The sequence below is a fragment of the Ranitomeya variabilis genome, chromosome 5, assembly GCF_051348905.1.
Source record: "Ranitomeya variabilis isolate aRanVar5 chromosome 5, aRanVar5.hap1, whole genome shotgun sequence".
NCBI lineage: Eukaryota > Metazoa > Chordata > Amphibia > Anura > Dendrobatidae > Ranitomeya > Ranitomeya variabilis.
In genome coordinates, this window is record NC_135236.1 from 543,909,746 (window position 1) to 543,935,888 (window position 26,143).

Genomic DNA, 26,143 nt, shown 5'->3' on the forward strand with positions numbered 1-26,143 from the left:
CAAAGTACTACAGTGCGCAGGCGCCGAGAAAGGTCAGAGCGGCCTGGCACCTGCGCACTGCAGTACTTTGCCCTCAACAGGGCAGATAAAGTACGCCTGCGCCGGAGCGTGAAGACAAGAAGAGGACGTCATCCTATGAAGATGGGAGGCCCCGGACCAGACCGCAACTCCCATCGGACCCGAACAGAATCGGGACCGCCCCTGGGTGAGTATAATCTAACCTCTTTTTCTTACCCTTCAGGTTACATCAGGGGCTTATCTACAGCATTTCAGAATGCTGTAGATAAGCCCCTGATGATGGTGGGTGTAGCTCATCTTCCATTTTGGGGGTGACAGGTTCCCTTTAACTGCATGCTGGAATCCACACAGCATCATACGTGGAGAACAAAAAGTAAAATAATGAAAAAAAGATAGAATATTTGGCCACTGCAAATGGTGTTTTATGTAAAAATGTAAGTAAAAGAAGACGACCTGTACCATAACCCATATGATAAACACCATTAAAAAGAATAAGAAACAGAAAAATAAAATGGATAATCAAAAAGTCATGTAGTAGAATAATGGTATCACGGAAAAAAGTAATCTCCTGCAAATTACGCGTCCCTTCATACTCAAATTTTTTTTCCTGTGGGTCCCCCACTTACCCTGCTGACTGAGACCTGCTCTATAGCTCCAGAGCACCACGTACAAAAAAGGTTTATCAATTACTTGTCAGTTTTCTGCAGGTTTTCAATGTTTCAATTCATTTACAGTGGGGAAAATAAGCATTTGATACACTGATGATTTTGCACATTTTCCTTCCTACAAAGAATGGAGAGGTCTGTAATTTCTATAGTAGGTACACTTCAACTGTGTAAGACAATTTAAAAATAAAACACAGAAAATCACATTGAATGATTTTTAGATAAGTTGCATTTTATTGCATGAAATGAGTATTTACTACAATAGAAAAACAGAAACCTTTGTTTGCAATTACAGAGGTCAGACGTTTCCTACAGTGCTTGACCAAATTTGAACATACTGCAGCAGTGATTTTGGCCCACTCCTCCATACATATCTTTCAGGTTTCAGGGGAGGTCGATGGGCAACACCGAGTTTCAGCTCTCTCCAAATATTTTCTATTGGGTTCAGATCTGGAGACCGACTAGGCAATTTCGGGACCTTTAAATGCTTCTTATGGAGCCACTCCTTAGTTACCCTGGCTGTGTGTTTCAGGTCATTGTCATGCTGGAGACCCAGTTACGACCCATCTTCAATGCCGTTACTGAGGGAAGGAGGTTGCAGGCCAAAATCTCAAGATGCATGACGCCCTCCATCAATACGGTGCAGTCATCCCATCCCTGTGCAGGAAAGCAGCCTCAAAGTACGATGTGTCCCCCCTCCCCCCCCCCCCGTGCTTCACGTTGGGACGTTGTTTTTGGGGTTGTACTCCACCTAGACACAGCGAGTGAAGTTGATACGAAAAACTTCTATTTTGGTCTCATCTGACCACATGACCTTCTCCCATGACTCCTCTGGATCATCCATATGGTCACTGACAAACTTCAAACGGGCCTGAACATGTGCTGGCGTGAGCAGGGAAACCTTGTGTGCCCTATAGGATTTTAATCCATGAAGGCGTATTGTGTTACTAAAGGTAATGTTTGAGACCAGGGCCGGCGTCAGCACCCGGCGTACCCGGGCAAATGCCGGGGCCCTAGCGAAACAGGGGGGCCCATTCAGGGCCGGCGTTAGAGGCAGGCAGCTGCCTAGGGCCCCCGCTCCCCCATGGGCCCTCAGCTAGCGGCACATCACGCAGCCGCTATGGGGCCCCTGTGAGGCAGAGGGGCCCGCCTGTCGCCAGCGCCAACTCCCCCGCCACATTGAACTATACCGGCGTCTGCCGGTAAAGTTCAAAGCAAATGATGGATGAGAGAGCGTCACTTGACGCTCCCTCTCCCATCATTCCCCACTCTGCCTCTGACACTGCCGCTGCGGGTGCGCGATGACGTCATCGCGCACTCGCTGTGTGACAGGCAGTGCAGCGGCAGCCGCCGAGATCGGAGCAGGGAGCAACGCCGGCACGTTGAGAGGAGTGTTTTTTTGTTGGAACTATAACAGTGAGTACTGGACTATGGGGTCATTCTTGGGGGGAGGGGGGCTGTATTCTACATGACTGTGCTATATACTAAATGGCTGTGTTATATACTACGTGGGCTTTGCTATATGGGCTGTTATATGCTACGTGGGCTGTGCTATATACTACATGGCTGTTCTATATACTACGTGGGCCATGTTATATACTACGTGGGCTGTGCTATATACTTCATGGCTGTTCTATATACTGCGTGGGCCGTGTTATATAATATGTGGCTGTGCTATATACTATATGGGCTGTTATATGCGATGAAGATTCGCAGCCATCTTGTGTTTCTTCCATGTTCTAATTATTGTGCCAATAGTTGTTGCCTTCTCACCAAGCTGCTTGTCTATTATCCTGTAGCCCATCCCAGCCTCAGACAGCTCTTTGACCTTGGCCATGGTGGAGAGGTTGGAGATTGACTAAGGGTGTGGACAGGTATCTTTTATACAGGTAATGAATTTAAACAGGTGCAATTAAGACAGGTAATGAGTGCAGAGTAAGAGGGCTTCTTAGGGTGCGTGTCCACGGTCCGTAATGACGGCGCTTTGGACAGAGCGGAAACCCCGCTCCACAAAAAGCGCCGCTCCCTTCTGTACACGCGGTGATTCCGGATGTGTTCATTGCACACATCCGGAATCTCCACACCCCATATATAGGGCCCTGTGATTTACCTTGCGGTGACGGAGCGTTGCCGCAAGGTAAACAGACATGCTGAGCTCTAAAAAGACGCGCCGCATCTCCGTAAACACAGGGCCGCCGGATGCGTGTTCGCACGCACAGTGGAGACGGGATTTAATGAAATCCCCTCCACTATGCTGTAACATCTGGACACTGCAGATTGAATGCTGCGGCTGTATGCAGCGTTCAATCCACAGCTAATCCGGATGTAATCCGGCACGTGGAAACATACTCTTAAAGTAAAATTAACCGGTCGGTGAGAGCCAGAATTCTTACTGGTTTGTAGGTGATCAAATACTTATTTCATGCAATTTAATTATGCAAAAATCATACAATTATACGTATTAGTCCAAAGCAATTAAATTTACACAGAACACATTCAACTCAATGGTACACCAACCGAGGCCTCCTAGATTAAATCAGGCCACCAAATGTTCAGTTCATAACATATATAATTTATTTATAACAAAAAAGAATTGATAAAACAATCCATCAATTAGCATATACAATTTCAAAATGTGGGAATGCCTCCAAACCAATGACTGGTCTCAAGTGCGGTGCATAGGTTCAAGTAATAACACTTTTCAAGTAGGTAGTGAGGCAAGTCACAAGTTAGCTTATTCCTAGGTTATTATTGACTCAAAATATATAAATGGTTTGCCTGAAACAAGTATTTTATCTGCTAAAGTGCCAGTGTGCTGAGGTAGACGACTGGTTGCAAAAACAGCCTAAGAGGTTTGTATGGTAGTAATGCACATTTAAGTTACTCCATCATAGATGTGGACATAGCCGCACCATATTTTAATGCACCCAAGCACAAAATGCTAACAATACAGTCAGGTGTATACCTAACTACAACATAATCAGGAAATCATAGTTACCTATCTGCACACGTACTAGACCAGCATGAAACCCCTACGCGCGTTTCGATATGTTCTTCTTCCGGGGGCGTGTAGAAAAGTGTTATTACTTGAACCTATGCACCGCACTTGAGACCAGTCATTGGTTTGGAGGCATTCCCACATTTTGAAATTGTATATGCTAATTGATGGATTGTTTTATCAATTCTTTTTTGTTATAAATAAATTATATATTTTTTGAACTGAACATTTGGTGGCCTGATTTAATCATCTAGGAGGCCTCGGTTGGTGTACCAAAAATCATACAATGTAATTTTCTGGATTTTATTTTTAGATTCTGTCTCTCACAGTTGAAGTGTACATATGATAAGAATTACAGACCTCTCCATTCTTTGTAGGTAGGAAAACTTGCAAGATCAGCAGTGTATCAAATACTTATCTTCCCCTTATCTTATGTATGTACGTTACATGCATAAAAAAAAAAAAAAAAAAAAAACACACCACCTAGCATATTATTTCTACTTTCATGAAAAGGACTGTCTGGTAAAGTTACACTACCTCTTTTGCATCCATCACTGTTCCTACGCCAACAGTAAGAGCCATTGTGGGAACTTTTGAGAGATTGTTGTCGAAAAAACGTGCATTTGCCAATATAGTGTCCATAGCCAATGTCTTCACTCTAGTTCTGGATACCAGACTGGACCCCGGTTCATTAAAAGCTATGTGACCATCAGGTCCGATTCCTGTAAAAAAAAAAAAAAAAAAGGGTCTGGACAAAGCTCTGTTCAGTTCAAACGTTTCTGACTATATAAAAGTGATATGCATACCTACGTTTTAATAAAATAGGTGCAACTGTAAAAGTTTCATTACAAACAAAAGTTACAGAACACAACATGGCATATCCTTTCTTCTTTGCTACAGCAAGGCCCAATCTATAAGTCAAACTGACAACACCCTTAAATCAGAAGCCGCACAGAGTACAGATCATCTATAATCAATTCAAATGGCAGAAACGATATCCCAAACAGATAGCAATAATAATTCTGCTGCAAACTTAAAGGGAACCTGTTATGAAGAGTTTATGCCCCAAGTTAATGACACGCATATAAAAATGTGCTCTAGTGCTGAGTAAATCCTTACCTTGCTAATACAAATCAGTTTTGCGGAACTTGTATACTAATGAGACAAGTGCAGCAAGGTGGGCAACGCACGTACAGCACTCTCGCTTCTCTCCCCATTTCCTGCCTGCTGCCTACCTCCTACCTCTGACTTGCAGGTTTCTGTCAGAGAAGGCAGGTTTCTAAAATATTCGTGACCCATCAGCCAGACACAGGAGGCAAGCAGCATGCCCGAATTTAGGGAGAAGCAGGAGATATAAAAATGCAATACACCACCACCACCCCGTTGCACTTCTAACTGATTAGCATACATCAACAACTATATTTCTACAACGTGGCAAAAAAAAAAAAAAAAAGGTCTACAACAAAAGGTAAGGTGTTGAATCAATATTAATCCATTCACGACGTTAGTCGCATCCATACATCATTGAATAGAAGGACTTCACAACACATGTGGTTTACATACAAGTCAGGTCATTCATGCGACCACTGACTAGACGCACCAGAAATAGTCGCCACAAGGGGTTTTGGTGCCCGCCCACAACTACAATCACTGTGATTGGCTGTTAAATTCTCAGCAGCCAAACAGCCAATCACAGTGATTTCAGTGTTTTAGGCAATGAAGTTGTCTGAAACACTGAGGTCCACTTATGATCTGTGCGGTAACAGCACCAATCATAAGCTGGTGCTTAGCAACAGCAGTTACCAGCCCCAGCACTGACTGGCACGATCGGACGATGACACAGATCGCACCAATCAGTGTGCAGAGATGTGGTCTAACCTCACAGTGACCACCCTGCACCTCATTCCAGTTTGGAGAAGTTACAGGGCAGTCACTGGGCTATTGTGGTGCCAGATCTGATTTGACTGGTGGTGCCACAGACTTTTTGCCTGTGCCATCACTGCTGCCGCTACTCCTGATAGAAGTTCCTGATCCTGTCCCCTGCCTCTCCTAATCCATCCCTTCCCCACCGCACCCCCATTCTGCCACAGAGCATTGATCAGTACTATATTGCTTGATTTTTAGCAGTTTTCTTGTGCATGCGTCCTGCAGCTACCAAGCGCTGATCAGTGACGCATATCACTGATAGACGAGGGGGAAAAAAAAACAACTGGTGCCTATTTTTTCTATGCCCCAGTCCCCTTTTCACCACCTCAATGTGTGCATCATACAGCCACTGATCAGTAACAGACCAGTTACAGTGCCGTGCGAAAGTATTATCAACAACAAGTGGAACACAATTGTGAAGTTGAACGAAATATATTGCCCATTTAAAATTTTTGTGGAAATTCAAAAACTGAAAAGTGTGGGGCATGCAATATTTGGCCCCTTTACTTTCAGTGCAGCAAACTCACTTCAGAAGTTCATTGTGGATCTCTGAATGAACCAATGTTGTCCTAAATGCCTAATGATGATAAATATAATCCTCCTGTGTGTAATCAAGTCTCCGTATAAATGCGCCTGCTCTGTGATAGTCTCAGGGTTCTGTTTGAAGCACAGAGTGCATCATGAAGACCAAGGAACACAACAGGCTGGTCCATGATACTGTTGTGGAGAAGTTTAAAGCCAGATTTGGATACAAAATGATTTCCAAAACTTTAAACATCCCAAGGAGCACTGTGCAAGCAATCATATTGAAATGGAAGGAGTATCCTACCACTGCAAATCTACCAAGACCCGGCCGTCCCTCTAAACTTTCATCTCAAACAAGGAGAAGACTGATGAGAGATGCAGCCAAGAGGTCCATGATCACTCTGAATGAACTGCAGAGATCTACAGCTGAGTTGGGACAGTCTGTCCATAAGACAACAATCAGTCGTACACTGCACAAATCTGGCCTTTATGGAAGAGTGGCAAGAAGAAAGCCATTTCTCAAAGATATCCATAAAAAGTGTCATTTAAAGTCTGCAACAGGCCACCTGGGAGACACAGCAAACATGTGGAAGAAGGTGCTCTGGTCAGATGAAACCAAAAAGGAACTTTTTGGCAACAATGCCAAACAATATGTTTGGTGTAAAGGCAACAGCTCATCACCCTGAACACACCATCACCATCCCCACTGTCAAACATGGTGGTGGCAGCATCATCATGGATTGGGCCTGCTTTTCTTCAGCAGGGACAGGGAAGATGGTAAAAATTGATGGGAAGATGGATGGAGCCAAATACAGGACCATTCTTGGAGAAAACCTGTTGGAGTCTGCAAAAGACCTGAGACAGACAGAGATTTGTCTTCCAACAAGACAATGATCTCAAACATAAAGCAAAATCTACAATGGAATGGTTCACAAATAAAACGTATCCAAGTGTTAGAATGGCCAAGTCAAAGTCCAGACCTCAATCCAATCAAGAATCTGTGGAAAGAGCCGAAACCTGCTGTTCACAAACAATTTCATCAAACCTAACTGAGCTCGAGCTGTTTGCCAAGGAAGAATGGGCAAGAATTTCAGTCTCTCGATGTACAAAACTGATTGAGACATACCCCAAGCGACTTGCAGCTTTAATCAATCACAGCAAAAGGTGACACAAAGTATTAAGTTAAAGGGGACGAATGATATTGCAAGCCCCACTTTTCAGTTTTTGAATTTCCACAAAAATTTAAAATAACCAATAAATTTCGTTCAACTTCACAATTGTGTTCCACTTGTTGTTGATTCTTCACCAAAAATTAACATTTGGTATCTTTGTTTGAAGCATGATATGTGGGAAAAGGTTAAAACGTTCCAGGGGGCTGAATACTTTCGCAAGGCACTGTATCAGCATCTGTGCTCGCTTTTGGACAGGGACTTTTTCCTGCTTTTTTTTTTTTTTTTTCTTCATTCTTTTGCACCACACCCATGCATTAATCATACAACAGTTGAGCGCTGATCAGTGACTCACATCACTGATCGGCATCAGAGTTTTTTTGTGTATGTGGAAAAAAAAAAGCAAATACATAATTTCGATTAGATTAGTTGATAAGGCTAGATTAGAGACAGTAAAAATATACAATAGTAATCTGAGTCTAATACAGTATTTTTTTCTGAACTTAGTCAGGATTATTAGTGTCAGATATTAACCCCTTCACCCCCAAGGGTGGTTTGCACGTTAATGACCGGGCCAATTTTTACAATTCTGACCACTGTCTCTTTATGAGGTTATAACTCCGAAACGCTTCAACGGATCTTAGCGATTCTGACACGGTTTTCTCGTGACATATTGTACTTCATGATAGTGGTAAAATTTCTTTGATATCACTTGCGTTTATTTGTGAAAAAAAAGGAAAATTGGCGAAAATTTTGAAAATTTCGCAATTTTCCAACTTTGAATTTTTATTCTGTTAAACCAGAGAGTTATGTGACACAAAATAGTTAATAAATAACATTTCCCACATATCTACTTTACATCAGCGCAATTTTGGAAACAAATTTTTTTTTTTTTTTTTTAGGAAGTTATAAGGGTTAAAATTTGAACAGCAATTTCTCATTTTTACAACAAAATTTACAAAACCATTTTTTTTAGGGACCACCTCACATTTGAAGTCATTTTGAGGGGTCTATATGGCAGAAAATACCAAAAAGTGACACCATTCTGAAAATTGCACCCCTCAAGGTGCTCAAAACCACATTCAAGAAGTTTATTAACCCTTCAGATGTTTCACAGCAGCAGAAGCAACATGGAAGGAAAAAATTAACATTTTACTTTTTAGTCACCAAAATGATCTTTCAGCAATAATTTTTTTAATTTCCCAAGGGTAAAAAGAGAAAATGGACCTTAAAAGTTGTTGCCCAATTTGTCCTGAGTACGCTGATACCCCACATGTGAGGGAGAACCACTTTTTGGGCGCACGGCAGAGCTCAGAAGGAAAGGAGCGCCCTTTGACATTTTCAAGCTAAAATTGGCTGGAATTGAGATCGGATGCCATGTCATGTTTGGCGAGCCCCTGATGTGCCTAAACAGTGGAAACGCCCCATAAGTGACCCCATTTTGGAAACTAGACCCCCTAAGGAACTTATCTAGATGTGTCGTGAGCACGTTTATCCCCCAAGTGCTTCACGAAAGTTTATAACGCCCGGGTGTGAAAATAAAAAATCCTATTTTTTCTACAAACATGATCGTTTAGCCCCCAATTGTTTATTTTCTCAAGGGTAGCAGGAGAAATTGGACCCCAAAAGTTGTTGTCCAATTTGTCCTGAGTACGCTGATACCCCATATGTGGGGGGTAACCACTGTTTGGGCGCATGGCAGGGCTCAGAAGGAAAGGAGCGCCCTTTGACATTTTCAAGCTAAAATTGGCTGGAATTGAGATCGGATGCCATGTCGTGTTTGGCGAGCCCCTGATGTGCCTAAACAGTGGAAACCCCCCATAAGTGACCCCATTTTGGAAACTAGACCCCCTAAGGAACTTATCTAGATGTGTCGTGAGCACTTTTATCCCCCAAGTGCTTCACGAAAGTTTATAACGCCCGGGCGTGAAAATAAAAAATCCTATTTTTTCCCCACAAAAATGATCTTTCAGTCCCCAATTTTTTATTTTCCCAAGGGTAACAAGAGAAATTGGACCCCAAAAGTTGCTGTCCATTTTGTTCTGAGTACGCTGGTACCCCATATGTGGGAAAAAACTGTTTGGGCACTTCGGGACTCAGAAGGGAAGCAGTGACGATTTGGAATGCAGACTTTGATGGACTGGTTCTGAGGGCGTCATGTTCCGTTTGCAGAGCCCCTGATGTGCCTAAACAGTAAAAAAAAACCACAAGTGACATCATTTTGGAACCTAGACCCCCATGGAACTTACTTAGATGTGCCCCCTCTTTGGAACTAATCTACTGGTTCCTAATTAGTAGTGCATGGAGGTGTGGTACAATTTGAAGCAGTCCTTCATACACAGGCCAGGTTTGTCGGGGCAGGTGTCGCATTGATAGATGGTGTCCTTGCGTACTCCTCGTTTGTAGCACACTCGGCACCTTTTTTGCGGCTTACCTTTTCTACCAGTTGGCGGGACCACCCCCAGAAAATGCTGACCTGGTACAATACGAGCACCCTCAGTTCCGGAAGTACTGGGGCCCGCTCCTTCCCTCGTGCCAAACATCAGGGCCTTAACCACTACCTCCTGGAACTGAAGGTACGTCGTATCGGTGTGGCGTGCACATCGTGACAGCAGGAAAGCGTTAAGCATTGCCATTTGTACGATGTACACCGACAGCTTTTTGTACCACACCTTGGCCTTCCTCAAAGCACTGTACGGTTGGAGGAGTTGATCGGAGAGATCAACGCCCCCCATGTTTTTGTTGTACCCCAGTACACAGTCCGGTTTGCAGACCTGTGTAGAGGTACCCCGTACAGTGCTGAGGGCGCTGCCATCACCGTGTATGGTGGTCAACAGAAGGACATCCCTCTTGTCCTTGTACTTGACCACCAGCAGGTGGTCGCTACATTGGGCTTTGCTCTCACCTTTTCTGAGCATCTGCCCAAGTAGCGTCTTCGGGAGGCCTCTCTGATTTTTGCGGACAGTACCGCAGGCTGCGGTACCTCGCGCAGAGAGGGATTTGTAGAGTGGGATGCTGGAATAAAAGTTATCGGTGTAGAGGTGATAACCTTTATCCAGCAGTGGGTGCACCAAATCCCACACTATTTTCCCACTCACTCCCAAGACAGGGGGACACTCAGGCGGTTCAATCCTGCTGTCCTTCCCTTCGTAAACTCTAAAGCTGTGGGTGTACCCTGAGGTACTCTCACACAGCTTGTAGAGTTTGATTCCGTACCTGGCCCTTTTGCTGGGCAGGTATTGACGGAATCTGAGCCGCCCCTTAAAATGAACCAAGGACTCATCCACACAGATGTCCCTTTTGGGCACGTACACTTCAGCAAACTTTTTGCTGAAGTGTTCGATGACCGGCCGAACTTTGAACAGACGGTCAAAATTGGGGTCATCTCGTGCGGGACACTGTGCATTATCGGAATAATGCAGGAATTTGTGGATGGCCTCAAAACGCGTCCGAGCCATGACCATTCGGAACACTGGAGTGTTATATAAAATATCCACACTCCAATATTGCCGAAGGTCTGGCTTCTTCACGATCCCCATGTGGAGGACCAGGCCCCAAAACTGCATCATTTCTACTGCGTCTACAGGAGACCAGTTAGAAAATGATGAACTGGGGTTTTGCTCCAAAAATTGCCGAGCGTACAAATTAGTTTGCTCCACCATGAGGTTAATAAAATCCTCAGAGAAAAAGACTTTGAAAAAGTCTATTTCTGTGAGGCCGGTGGTGTCAAACCTGATTCCTGATTCTGCCACAAAATCAGGAATCAGTGGCTCGTAATTTTCGGGGGGCGAGGTCCATATGGGGTCCGAAGAAGGGCGCGCTGGTTCATCTTCAGGAGTGGGTGCTGCGTCATCTTCTCTCCTGGGGCGTCTGCGAGGCGGTTCCGCAGGACCCGAGGAGGAAGATGAGGAGGAGGAGGAAGAGGATGAAGAATCTGAAGAGTAAAGGAATGTGGGATCCTCTCCCTCGCTATCAGTGTCGGAGGCAAGAAAAGAATATGCCTCCTCTGCTGAATAGCGCTGCTGGGACGAACGGGACATTTTTTGTGTGAGTATGGTGCTTGGGTGCAATTTATTGGAACTATGTGTACGTGTGGGGGGGGATAGTGTTTGGTGCAAACTTCTGAAAAGTAAAAGAAAAAAAGCAAATAGGGAAAAAAAATACCTGTGAAAGGAAAAGTCTAAAACAGCAGGCCCTAGCTCTGATAAGTGAACTGCGTCACTTATCAAAGTTCGGCGCCTGCTGGGTGTGTGAATGGGGATGTGGAAAAAACACCAGGCACGAGAGCTCTGATAAGTGAACCGAGTCACTTATCAAAGTTCGGCGGCGGAGGCGGGGTGCGCGGACGGGGATGTGTAAAAAAAAAAAAAAAAGAAACGAAAGGCACGGGTTCAGACGCAGTGGCGGGGTGCGCGGACGGGGATGTGAAAAAAAAAAAAAAAAGAAACGAAAGGCACGGGTTCAGACGCAGTGGCGGGGTGCGCGGACGGGGATGTGAAAAAAAAGAAACGAAAGGCACGGGTTCAGACGCAGCGGCGGGGTGCGTGGACGGGGATGTGGAGGAGAAAAGTGAGCACGAGTGTTGATCGGTGAACTGCGTCACCAATCAACGCTCGGCGGCTGCTATATTTGGGCACGGACGGACGCGGCGCAAAGTGAGGGTGGAGGGGGAAGGGGGGGTAAGAAAGATCGGGCCGGGATCGGGGTATCAACACTTACGGTTGTAGTCTCTCTTCTTTCTTCTGTCTTCTTTCTTTTGTTTTTTTTTAGCGAGAATTATGGTGTCACAGGCTACTGTGGCACCACAAGTCTCAGCACAGGAGGGGGATCTGACAGCGTGACCGCTCTGCAGGAACCCTCACCAAGTGTGAGGATTCCTGAAGAGCGGTCAGACAGGTCAGGGACAGGTGACACAGGTCACAGAGCGGTCACACCGCTGCTGTGACCTGTGATTGGTGGGATCGATGATCACATCGATCCCACCAATCAGGGGAGGCCCTGGTGACGCCGGTGTTGCTAGGCACCAGCCTATGATCGGAGCTCGCAGCTCCGGTCATAGGCAGGTTACCGGCAGGTCACCATCAGGGCACAGCGCGGTCATACCGCTGCTGTGCCCTGTGATTGGCGCGATCGACGATCACATCGATCGTGCCAATCACACCTGCAGGATCCGGAGCACAAGGAGGCAGGGCACAGGAGAGCAGAGGGGGCTGCGGAGCGCGTTACAGGCAGGGCACAGCGCGGTAACACCGCCGCTGTGCCCTGAGATTGGCGCAATCGATATGATCGTCGATCGCGCCAATCCGGGGGGTTCTGGCCAGTGCCTGGCGTTGCCAGGCACCGGCCCCAGGATCGAGTACATCGGTACTCGATCCTAGCCTGGGACCTCACTGTTTCAGCCAATCTGATTGGCTGAAACAGTGAGAAAGGCTGTGATTCGCTGTTCAGAATTGAACAGCCAATCACAGCAATCGGGAGGCCGGCGCCATACCCCGAAATGCCGAGGCCATCTTCCGTACGGTAAGATGGCATCGGAATTTTAATGCGATCACCGCGACTTAAGTCGCGGTGTCGCATTAAAGGGCATGACGTACTATCCCGTCGGCGGTCATACGGGCCCACCCCACCTCGACGGGATAGTACGTCAAATGTCAGGAAGGGGTTAAAGTGCATAAAAAAATGAAAAAAAAAAATCAAATTTAGATTATTTGATAGAGCTAGATTAGGGAGAGTAATCCACAGTAAAAACAATATATATACTACAGTCTAGCAACTGTAGTTTCAGATTTTTAGTAGAAAATTCTTGTAATTACGGTATACTACAGATTTTTTTGCTACTGCATAGAATTACAATTAGCGTAATTTACTTGGGGGTGCCCTGTAATCGTTATTACGGTTTATAAACAGAATATAAAAAAAAATTGGTAAAATAGAGGAATAAAAATAGAAAGAATAAAAGTATCTACTATTCTAAATTTAATTAAAAAAAAAGCATACATGCATACATACAAAGTTTGAACAGCCATTGATCACTTCAGCAACAAATTTGCCGAGGTATTCCCCAAAGGGACATCTGCGTAGACAAATTACTAAACCATTTCGAGGCTCAAATTCCGGCAAAACTTGCCCAGTAAGAGGGCCAGGTATGGAAACTCTACAAACTGAGTGTACCTCAGGTTAAACCCACAGGTTTATAAAAAAAAAAAAAAAAAGTTAAGGACACCCAAATTCAACCCCCTAAATTCTCACCTGTCCTGGAAGTAGGAAAATTGTGTGGGAATTAGTGCACCCACTGCTGGATCAAGGTTATCACCTCTAAAGAGAACTTTTACGCCAGCATCCCTCTCTTCAAGAGGTACCACAGCTTGTAGTACGGTCTGCAAAAATCAGAAAGATCTTAACAGGACGCCAATTGGGCAGCTGCTCAAAGGGTGAGAGCAGAGCCTAAGGTACTTGACCACCAGCATGTTGTCGCTACAAGGACAAGAGGAATTTCCTTTTCTTGACCACTATAGAGGTTGATGGCAGCACCCCCACCACTGTACGAGGTTCCTCTACACAGGTCACCAAACCAGACTGTCGGGAGTACAACAAACATTGGGGGGGGGGCTTGATCTCTGTGATCAAGTCCTCCACCCCTACATTGCGAGGAAAAAAAACCTGAGGCTAGGCACCCATGATCCGGAACTAGCAGAGCTTTGGATGCAGCGCATGTTCACTGTGTCCAAAGTGCTGCCTTCTATTCACTGAACCGCGCAGATTTACCGCATTCAATACATTCTAATGATGCAATTTTTATTGCAGAGAGTAGAATCTCCACAAGAGGAGTTAACATGCTGCGATCTTGAAAGACGCGCCGCATGTCAGTCTTCGCAGGTGACTCGCAGGCGTCTGGACGCATAGTGGACATGCGATTTCTTGAAATCCCATCCACTATGCCGTCACAGGTAGCCACTGTGGGTTTCACGCTGCATGAATAAGCAGCATCAAACTCGCAGCAGTTCCTGATCATGTGCACATACCCTAAGGTGTATTACAAGATGCTGACCGTGCGCATCATACATATTGCATTGTATAACGCTTTCGTGCTATCATGAGGTGCAGGCCAGACCAAGACCTTCCTATAGTTCTAGGAGGTAGTGATCAAGGCCCTAATATTTGGAAGTCAGGAAGGAGCAGTTAATCAAAGAGGTATTCCAGATCTTTTTGTTCCATAAAATCCGTAATTTATTGAAGCAAATTCTTTAAAAACAGCATAGTAGCATACATGTCACCAACCCTCCCAGGGATGAATAAGAATAAGGAGACGGGTTTCGAACCTTGCAGTTCTTATTCATTGCACAGCACATTAGTTCCATGTCGACCTTATATCCCATATCTTGCCAAAATCAGGTGTTCTGAAACAACCAAACTGTATTAGGCTGCGTGTCCACGTTCAGGATGGCCGGCGGGTTTCCACGCATAGTGGACACGGGATTTCAAAAAATCCCCTCCACTATGCTGGAACATCTGGACGCTGCGTGTTTGACGCTGCAGCTCTGCGCAGCGTCAAACAAGCAGCGTTTACTGACCGTGGACACACACCCTTATTCTTCACCTATTTGCAATAGGAAAAGTCCTTCTAGTGAGATTTCAAATGGATAAGGATGACAGAATAATTAGCGTTATCCCAGTTACACCAAAAGAAAAAAGTAAACTCAACATACTAACACAAAAAAGATGCACAGAGATGTGGGCTGAATAAATGTCACTTTTCTCACCCTGAAAAGAATTTGGAGTGCTGCCTACTTTTGCTCTTTTTTGTATACATATTGGGTGGAGGAGTGGACCACCCGACCCAGGAGGCAAGGCACCCACCGGTGAGCATTGTGCTGTTCCAATTTTACTAAATATATAATATATGTGTATATGTGTATATGTGTGTATATGTGTATATGTGTATATATATATATATATATATATATATATATATATATATATATATATATATATATATATATATATATATATATATATATATATATATATATATATATACATACACACACATATACACATATATATACACTCACTGGCCACTTTATTAGGTACACCTGTCCAACTTCTTGTTAACACTTAATTTCTAATCAGCCAATCACATGGCGGCAACTCAGTGCATTTAGGCATGTAGACATGGTCAAGACAATCTCCTGCAGTTCAAACCGAGCATCAGTATGGGGGAGAAAGGTGATTTGAGTGCCTTTGAACGTGGCATGGTTGTTGGTGCCAGAAGGGCTGGTCTGAGTATTTCAGAAACTGCTGATCTACTGGGATTTTCACGCACAACCATCTCTAGGGTTTACAGAGAATGGCCCGAAAAAGAAAAAAAATCCAGTGAGCGGCAGTTCTGTGGGCGGAAATGCCTTGTTGATGCCAGAGGTCAGAGGAGAATGGGCAGACTGGTTCGAGCTGATAGAAAGGCAACAGTGACTCAAATCGCCACCCGTTACAACCAAGGTAGGCCTAAGAGCATCTCTGAACGCACAGTGCGTCGAACTTTGAGGCAGATGGGCTACAGCAGCAGAAGACCACACCGGGTACCACTCCTTTCAGCTAAGAACAGGAAACTGAGGCTACAATTTGCACAAGCTCATCGAAATTGGACAGTAGAAGATTGGAAAAACGTTGCTTGGTCTGATGAGTCTCGATTTCTGCTGCGACATTCGGATGGTAGGGTCAGAATTTGGCGTAAACAACATGAAAGCATGGATCCATCCTGCCTTGTATGGAGCATCTTTGGGATGTGCAGCCGACAAATCTGCGGCAACTGTGTGATGCCATCATGTCAATATGGACCAAAATCTCTGAGGAATGCTTCCAGCACCTTGTTGAATCTATGCCACGAAGAATTGAGGCAGTTCTGAAGGCAAAAGGGGTCCAACCCGTTACTAGCATGGTGTACCTAATAAAGTGGCCGGTGAGTGTATATATATATATATACACATACACACACACACACATATACATACACTGTGTGCAGAATTATTAGGCAAGCTGTATTTTAGAAGATTATTATTTATTATTGATCAAAAACTATGTTCTCAATCAACCTGACAGACTCAAATATGAAAGCTTAATATTTTTGGAAGTTGGAGTGTTTTTTTTTTTTTTTTTTTTTTAGATTTGGCTATCTTAGGCTACTTTCACACTTCCGCCGGTATGGGGCCGTCGCAAACCGTCGGCCCGACGGACGTTGTGCTAAGTTGTAAAACTGCATCTGCTACCCATTGTGATGAGCGGGGAGGAGGGGGCAGAGTTCCAGACACGCATGCGCGGTCGGAAATGGCGGATCCGACGGACAAAAAAAAGTTACATTGAACGTTTTTTTTGTCATGACGGACCGCTAAAACACGACCCTTCCGTTGCACGACGGATGCGACGTGTGGCCATCCATCGCAATCCGTCGTCCATTAACCTCTTTCTGACAGATACCGCGCTTTGATTGAGGGCTCCGGTGGTGAGCCCGCATCAAAGCCGGGACATCGCGATTCACCCGCCACTATTAACTAGTTAAATGCCACTGTCAAACGCTGACAGCGGCATTTAACCGGAGCTTCCGGCCAGGCGGCCGGAAATGAGCGCATTGCCAACCCCCGTCACATGATCGGGGGGGGTCAGCGATGCTTCTGCATTGTAACCATAGAGGTCCTTGCGACCTCTATGGTTACTGATGTCAGCCGGCTGTGAGCGCCACCCTGTGGTCGGCACTCATAGCACACCTGCATTTCTGCTGCATAGCAGCGATCTGATGATCGCTGCTATGTAGCAGAGCCGATCGCGTTGTGCCAGCTTCTAGCTTGTTTAAATCACCCCCCTTTCGCCCCATTCAAAATAAATTAAAAAAAACAAAAAACCTACACATATTTGGTATCGCCGCATTCAGAATCGCCTGATCTATCAATAAAAAAAAGGATTAACCTGATCGCTAAATGGCGTAGCGAGAAAAAAAAAATCAAAACGTTAGAATTACATTTTTTTGTCGCCGCGACATTGCATTAAAATGCAATAACGGGCGATCAAAAGAACGTATCTGCACCAAAATGCTATCATTAAAAACACCAGCTCCGCACGCAAGAAATAAGCCCTCACCCGACCCCAGATCATGAAAAATGGAGACGCTACGGGTATCGGAAAATGGCGCAATTTTTTTTTAAGCAAAGTTTGGAATTTTTTTTCACCACTTAGATAAGAGAGAACCTAGACATGTTTGGTGTCTATGAAGTCGTGCTGACCTGGAGAATCATAATATCAGGTCAGTTTTAGCATTTAGTGAACCTAGTAAAAAAGCCAATCTAAAAACAAGTGTGGGATTGCACTTTTTTTGCAATGTCAACAAACTTGAAATTTTTTCCCGTTTTCTAGTACACGACATGCTAAAACCAATCATGTCGTTCAAAAGTACAACTTGTTTTGAAAAAAATAAGCCCTCACATAGCCATATTGACGGAAAAATTTAAAAAAGATATGGCTCTGGGAAGAAGGGGAGCAAAAAAGGAACACTGAAAATCCCAAGGTCATGAAGGGGTTAAAGTGTATGGCAAAAAAACGGATCCTGCAGGCACATTTGCAGGATCTGTTTTTTTGCCATAACGACGGATTCCGACGGAGGCAAAAAGACGGAAGTGTGAAAGAGGCCTTAGGAGGATATCTGTTTGTGCAGGTAACTATTAGGCTGCCGTCACACTAGCAGTATTTGGTCAGTATTTTACTCCCAGAGAGGACGTCCTAGCTTCTCTGCCTCTCCTCCAGAAAGCAAGAGGGTTCCTAGCAGATGCCCCTGCAGAATCTGTGAGTGGCAGCAAGATCGTCAGAGTTGTCAAAGTCTGTGAGATGAGCACTCTGGCTAAGGTCTTGGAGCGCGGACATGACTTCAAAAATGAAGCTGTGCTCTCTCTCCTTCAAAGGGAAATACATATTTGGTCCTGCCCTTGATGAGCTGTTAGAAAAGGCTTAAGACAAAAAGACGACCTTACCGGAACCTAGGAATACTAGGAAAAGACCCTTCCGCCCCAACAAGAGCATCCACCTCAGTACATGGGGAAGGGCAAGTCCGGTCGCTGTAGCTATCTGTAAGGCTGCCGTCACAATAGCAGTATTTCGTCTGTATTTTACATCAGTATTTGTACGCCAAAACCAGGAGTGGAACAATTAGAGGAAATGTATAATAGAAACATATGCACCACTTCTGCATTTATCACCCACTCCTGGTTTTGGCTTGCAAATACTGATGTAAAATACTGACCAAATACTGCTAGTGTGACGGCAGCCTTACTGTGCAGAATTATTAGGCAACTTAATAAAAACTAAATATATTCCCATCTCACTTGTTTATTTTCACCAGTTAAACAAATATAACTGCAAAAAAATTTAGAAATAAACATTTCTGACATGCAAAAACAAAACCCCAGAAAATTGGTGACCAATATAGCCACCTTTCTTTATGATGACACTCAGCAGCCTCCATCCATAGATTCTGTCAGTTGCTTGATCTGTTTATTATGATCAACATTGCGTGCAGCAGCCACCACAGCCTCCCAGACACTGTTCCGAGAGGTGGACTGTTTTCCCTCCCTGCAGATCTCACATTTTATGAAAGACCACAGGTTCTCTATGGGGTTCAGATCAGGTGAACAAGGGGGCCATGTCATTTTTTCTTCTTTGAGACCTTTACTGGCCAGCCATGCTGTGGAGTAGTTGGAGGCATGTGATGGAGCATTGTCCTGCATGAAAAGCATTAAGCTACTTACCGGTAGCGGCATTTTTCGGAGGCCCATGACAGCACCACGAGAGAGGGGATCCGCCCTTCAGGAACAGGAAACCTACAGATACAAAAAGGGCAGCACCTCTCCCATTCATCAGTTGTATTTCAGTGCCTGAGAGGACTACCACGGTTAGTGGCACACAAATATACATTATATACAGTTTATATACAAAAATATCCTGTTGCATTACAACTAGATACCACACGTGAGATCTATATATCTCATTATATATATTTTAGGAAGTGCAACCCCCACGTGAAAAAGGGAGGGAACTAAGGGTGCGGTCATGGGCCTCCGAAAAATGCCGCTACCGGTAAGTAGCTTAATGCTTTATTCGGACTCCCATGACAGCACCACAAGAGATTTACAGAGATGTAAGCTACCTTAGGGAGGGACTATAGCTTGTAGCACCCTTAACCCGAAAGCGAGATCTGAGGAGAACCCCAAGTCCAACCGATAGTGCTTAAAAAAAAGGTGGAAGGGGATGACCACGTGGCTGCCTTACATATCTGGTCGATTGACACTCCAGATCTTTCCGCCTAGGATGATGCTATGGCCCGGGTGGAATGCGCCCTCATTCTGCGGAGCCGGACCCCCAACTGCAGTGTAAGCCAGAGAGATAGCCTCCCTAATCCACTTTGCTAGTGTGTATTTCGATACTCTTAGGGTACTGTCTCACAGTGGCACTTTTGTCGCTACGACGGTACGATCCGTGATGTTCCAGCGATATCGTTGTGTCTGACAAGCAGCAGCGATCAGGGACCCTGCTGAGAATCGTACGTCGTAGCAGATCATTTGGAACTCTCTTTCGTCGCTGGATCTCCCACTGTCATCGTTGGATCGGTGTGTGTGACACCGATCCAACGATGCGTTCGCTTGTAACCAGGGTAAACATCGGGTTACTAAGCGCAGGGCCGCGCTTAGTAACCCGATGTTTACCCTGGTTACCATCGTAAAAGTTAAAAAAAAAAAAAACACACAGTACATACTCACATTCCGGTGTCCGTCAGGTCCCTCGCAGTCTGCTTCCCGCTCTGACTGACTGCCGGCCGTAAAGTAAGAGCAGAGCACAGCGGTGACGTCACCGCTGTGCTCTGCTTTCACTTTACGGCGGCACTCAGTCAGAGCGGGAAGCAGACTGCGAGGGACCTGACGGACACCGGAATGTGAGTATGTAATGTTTGGGTTTTTTTACTTTTACGATGGTAACCAGGGTAAACATCGGGTTACTAAGCGCGGCCCTGCGCTTAGTAACCCGATGTTTACCCTGGTTACCCGGGGCCTTCGGCATCGTTGGTCGCTGGAGAGCGGTCTGTGTGACAGCTCTCCAGCGACCACACAACGACTTTCCAACGATCACAGCCAGGTCGTATCGCTGGTCGTGATCGTTGGTAAATCGTTTTGTGTAACAGTACCCTAAGCCCTTCTCTAGGACCTTGGAAGGACAAAAATAACGCATTATCTTTCTTCCAAGCATCAGTGACTGAGATATATTCTAACAGGCATCTTCTAACATCCAATGTATGGAGTATCTTTTCCTTAGAGTTAGAAGGATTAGGGAGAAATGATGGTAGAACTATCTCCTGTGATCTGTGAAAATGTGATGCTACTTTTGGCAAATAAACCGGGTCTGGCTTGAGGATTACTCTATCCTGTAAAAACTCTGTATAAGGGGAAAGTCTGGAAAGCGCCTGGATGTCCCCTACTCTACGAGCAGATGTTATTGCTACCAAAAAAGCTGTTTTAAGGGATAACATCTTAATTGAGGCTGAATGTAAGGGTTCAAACGGTTCCTTAGGGTACTGTCACACAGTGCAATTTTGATCGCTACGACGGCACGATTCGTGACGTTCTAGCGATATCGTTACGATATCGCTGTGTCTGACACGCTACTGCGATCAGACATCACGCTGAGAATCGTACGTCGTAGCAGATCGTTTGGAACTTTCTTTCGTCGCTTGATCACCCGCTGACATCGCTGGATCGTTGTGTGTGACAGCGATCCAGCGATGTGTTCGCTTGTAACCAGGGTAAACATCGGGTAACTAAGCGCAGGGCCGCGCTTAGTAACCCGATGTTTACCCTGGTTACCAGCGTAAACGTAAAAAAAACAAACAGTACATACTTACATTCCGGTGTCTGTCCCCGGCGTCTCAGCTTCTCTGCACTGTGTGAGCGCTTGCCGGCCGGAAAGCGAGCACAGAGGTGACGTCACCGCTCTGCTTTCCGGCTATGGTGCTTACACAGTGCAGAGAAGCTGAGACGCCGGGGACAGACACCGGAATGTAAGTAAGTATGTACTGTTTGGTTTTTTTAACGTTTACGCTGGTAACCAGGGTAAACATCGGGTTACTAAGCGCGGCCCTGCGCTTAGTAACCCGATGTTTACCCTGGTTACCAGGGGACATCAGCATCGCTCCAGCGCCGTGATTGCAAAGTGTGACCGCAGTCTACGACGCTGGAGCCATAATCATACGACGCTGCGACGTCACGGATCGTGCCGTCGTAGCGACGAAAATTGCACTGTGTGACAGTACCCTTAGTCAAGGCTGAAAGGACTAGGCTGAGATCCCTATTCTTGTGTTTGGGTCTAGCTCTACTAGATGCCTTAATAAACCTTGAAACCCAATAGTGATTAGCAATGTTACAAGAAAACAGGGCCCCTAGGGCTGAGACTTGTACTTTTAGCGTACTTGTGCATAGATTCAGCTCCAAACCCTTCTGCAGAAATTCTAAGATCTCATTTATGGGTATCCCTTCATCAATATTGAAATCTGAAGAGGCCAGGAACTTTTTCCAGGTTCTAGAGTAGATCTTTGTTGTTATTTGTTTTCTACTCTTCAGAAGGGTATCTACTAAATTTGGGGAGAAACCTCTGTCTTTTAGCAATGACCTCTCAAACTCCATGCCGTTAAATGGAGTCCCTTCACTTGTGGATGGCTGATCGGACCCTGGTAGAGTAAGTCCGGAATGTCTGGAAGCACCCAAGGGTCGTCTACCGACATGGTCCTGAGCCAAGCGAACCAGGCCCTTCTGGGCCAGAATGGTGCAATCAGTATGACTCTTGCCCGATCCTCCCTGATCTTTCTGACCACTAGGGGCAACAGGGCCAATGGGAGGAACGCGTAAGCCAATTAAAAAAACCATTTTATCAGGAAGGCGTCCACTGCCAGAGGATTCTCCCTGGGATTTAGGGAACAGAATTTTCTTGTTTTCCTGTTGTCCCTGGTGGCAAAGAGGTCTAGCTCCGGTTGACCCCATTTGCGGACAATGTGATTGAAGATGTCTCTGTTCAGAGACCATTCCCCTTGTCTTAAGGTATTGCGGCTTAGAAAGTCTGCCTTTACGTTTTCCTTCCCTCTGATATGCAGTGCAGTTAAAGATAGAAAATGTCTTTCTGCTGTTTGGAATAGGCGATCCGCCACTTGCATCAGAGATTCGGAAAGCGTTCCACCTTGGCGATTTACGTAGGCCACCGCCACCTGGTTGTCCGAGAGGATCTTGACATGGTGACCCTGTTGATATACGAGGAGTTTCTTAACTGAAAGTTCAATTGCCATTAACTCTCTGATTGGAAGAAAGTGATGTTTGGGAGTCTCATAGACCCTGAACTACAATGTCACTCATGTGTGCCCCCCACCCAGAGGGGCTAGCGTCTGTGGTTATTACATGAGTCACATGTGTCACCCAGGGAACACCTGCCGATAATTTGTCCTCATTTAGTCACCATCTAAGAGATGTAAGGGTTGCTGGACTTAATATCACCTGACCCTGCAAGGACCCTTGTAAGGCCCTGTCATTAACCAGTACCTCTGACTGTAAAGGTCTGGTGTGAAATTGAGCCCAACGGACAGCGGGAATACATGAAGTCAGGGATCCTAACAGCGACATAGCTTGTCTAAGGGTCATGGAGGGTTTATCAATCGCCTTTGACACCTGTTGTTGAATATGCAATAACTTATCCGGCGGAAGACGACATTGCTGGGCCTCCGAATCTAATAGCAGCCCTAGGAATCCCTGAATTTTTAGGGGCTGTAATCGGGATTTCTCATAATTTATAATCCAGCCTAGGTGTTCTAGTCTGATCATAGCCGTTCTTACTTGTGAAAGGCAATGGTCTGCTGAATTCCCCACTATAAGGAAATCATCTAGATAAGGAATAACGAGAATATTAGATTCTCGTAAGTGCGCCATGACCTCAGCAACTATTTTTGTAAACACCCTAGGCACTGCTGATAGACTGAAGGGAAGAGCTCTGAACTGAAAATGGCGAACTATTCCTCCCATAAGAACTGCTACCCTTAGGAATCTTTGGAAGTCTTCATGGATAGGTACATGATAGTATGCATCTTTTAAATCTACAACTACCATAAAACAGTGTATGAACAGCATCTTTATTGTTGAACTGACTGATTCCACCTTAAAGGTTTAATTAACCAGAAACTCATTAAGGGACTTAAGGTTTATAATGGTTCTAAATGATTTGCCTGGTTTTTGAATTAGAAATAGAGGAGAGTAGAACCCTCTTCCTCTCTCTGATTCCAGAACTTCAAATCAGAACTTTTTTAAAGGCATAGGCTTACGACATCCGCTTCCAAAGCTGTTTGTTCAAGAAGGGGGGGGGGGGGGGGAACGCAAGAGAGTTAATTTAAACTTATCTCGAGGCACGTGACTAAACTCAAGTCTCAGTCCATCCGATATTATGCCTCGCACCCAATCACTATTCGTGATTTCTGACCATGCTGAAGGGAAAGCTGACAATCTCCCTCCCACAGGGATTGCTAGTCATTGGTCTGGCTTCGTACATTCTTTTGAGGAACGGCAGAACATATAGCCCGTACCTCTTCTGCATCTATCCTCCCATCTAAAATTGTCTCCAGAGGGTGATACGCGCTTTCTTCCCCGACCAAATCTCCTTCTGTTGAAAGGACGACGGTAGGTTGCTGATGATAAATTAGGGAATTTTTTCTTGTCATCCCCTGCTTTTTCTAGCAACTCATCCAAAGTTGGGCCGAAGAGATATTCCCCTTTGCATGGGATAGCGCAGAGTTTCGATCTTGATTGAATGTCTCCTGACCAGCACTTCAACCATAAGGCTCTACGAGCCGCGTTGGAGTCCCGCTGCCCTGGCCGCCATTTTAACCGAATCAACTAAAGCGTCCGACAGGAAGTCAGCGGCCTCTTGAATTACTGGTAGAGCATTCAGAATTATATCTCTGGAAGCGCCCTCTTTAAGTTGGGACTCCAACTGATCTAGCCAGACCATTAAGGATCTAGCTGTACAAGTTGCAGCTACTGCCGGTCTCAAAGATCCGGCCGCCATTTCCTAGGTACCCTTAAGGAAGGTGTCTGCCTTCCTATCAAGAGGATCCTTAAGGGTCCCCATGTCCTCAAATGGAGGTGAGGCTTTCTTTGATGCTTTCGCCACTGCAGCATCTAATTTAGGGGCCTTGTCCCAGGTATCAACAGCTGGATCGTCAAAAGGGGATCTACGCTTCAACGCTGGTGGTAAAGAGCCTTTCTTTTCAGGTTTTTTCCACTCCCGGAGAATTCCTGAATCTTTTCGTTCAATGGAAAAGACCTACGTTTTCTTTGATCTAATCCGCTGAACATCATCTCTTGTTTGGAAGGTTGCGCTTTAGGCTCTTCTATGCCCATTGTACCTCTGACTGATTTTACTAGTTTGTCTACCCGGTCCAGAGGCAGACAGAATCATCCAGAGTCTTCTTCTGATGAAGAGGAAGAGGGAACTGAGACATCGGAACCCTCTTGTCTTTCTTCCTCTGAAGAATCAGAGTTCAAGGGGGCCTTATACTTTGAACCTCCTGCCTGGGATAGGGACCTCAGGGATTCCCTTACTTCCACACGGATCATTTCCTGTAAGTTAGCCGCATTCATAGATTCTTCCGCTACCTGGGGGAGGACAATAAAGGTGATATCTTCTATCTGACCTAATGTCACTCCACCCCCACCCCTCCTGTAGACCTCACCATCTGCTGTACACAGGGGGTGCATCATTTTTTGGGACAAGAATCTGGTAAGGGGACGCCACAGAGGGCGCATTCCTTATGTTTCATCTTGCCCATACTTTTCTTCCCCTAAAATGACAAAGTATAAGAGGGCCTGCGTCACTGAGTTAACATTCACATAGATCACTTACCAGTGCCCGCCGAAAAAAGGTACCGGAATGCGAGGGGGTTCTTTCCCAGTCGATGCTCTCGATCTCTGTCTGGATGAGCTCTTATGACTGGTCACTCCTGACATGCTCCTTTTCCTTGGGCTTCTGTCGCACTTTATCCAGCAGCTGGGGCTGCCGATCACCATCACTCTCCATGATGAAATGAGGCCAAAGCAGGGTTCTAAATCGGACACCTGCTTAAAAATCCCCCTTGATTCCGGTCAGCAGACTGCCTCACGCTGTCCCCATTGGTCCAAGCAATCCAGGATGCAGCTGGGAGGACAGAAGGCCCATGTTGAATCTGGCGTTCAGGATCCAGTGGGTGCCGCCATCTTGGATCGACTGCGCATGCGCAGCAACCCAGAAGCGCTCGCAGGCTCCGCCCCCCGACATCACCGTGGCCCGGAAATGCTCCAGCTCACACAGAGCGGCACAGGACGCCGGACATGGCCAGTAGCGCTCCAGACGGCACCCACCTCCTGACGCCGGTACCCCGCAACCCAGCGGGACCGCATACAGCACAGACCGGAGGGGGATGGAGAATACTTACCGGCGCTGGTGGAGACCGGAATCCTCCGGACTCTGCTCCTTGCTGAAAAAAACGCCACTGACGTGCAGCCCAGCCAGGACCACCATGGCGTCTCCAGGAACTCCCGCACCGGCCGAGGTAGGAGACCCCCCCGCCACCTGATTCGGCCGGCCTGGGATCCTTAGGATTCATCTGTAGGATCCTGTCCCTAGAGGAACAAGAAACCAACTGATGCATGGGAGAGGTGCCGCCCTTTTTGTATCTGTAGGTTTCCTGTTCCTGAAGGGCGGATCCCCTCTCTCGTGGTGCTGTCATGGGAGTCCGAATAAATCAT

The 26,143-nt window shown here is 45.7% G+C and overlaps 1 protein-coding gene across 2 annotated transcripts in view; it reads right to left on the reverse strand.

Annotated features, from left to right (window-relative positions):
• GNPDA1 (glucosamine-6-phosphate deaminase 1) overlaps nucleotides 1–26,143 on the reverse strand; it is an 84,205-nt gene that overhangs the window by 20,888 nt on the left and 37,174 nt on the right. For both annotated transcript variants that reach the window (XM_077265845.1, XM_077265847.1), the window contains exon 5: nucleotides 4,219–4,403. In XM_077265845.1, coding sequence (XP_077121960.1) covers nucleotides 4,219–4,403 — 185 coding nt within the window. The remainder of the gene's footprint in view (nucleotides 1–4,218; nucleotides 4,404–26,143) is intronic.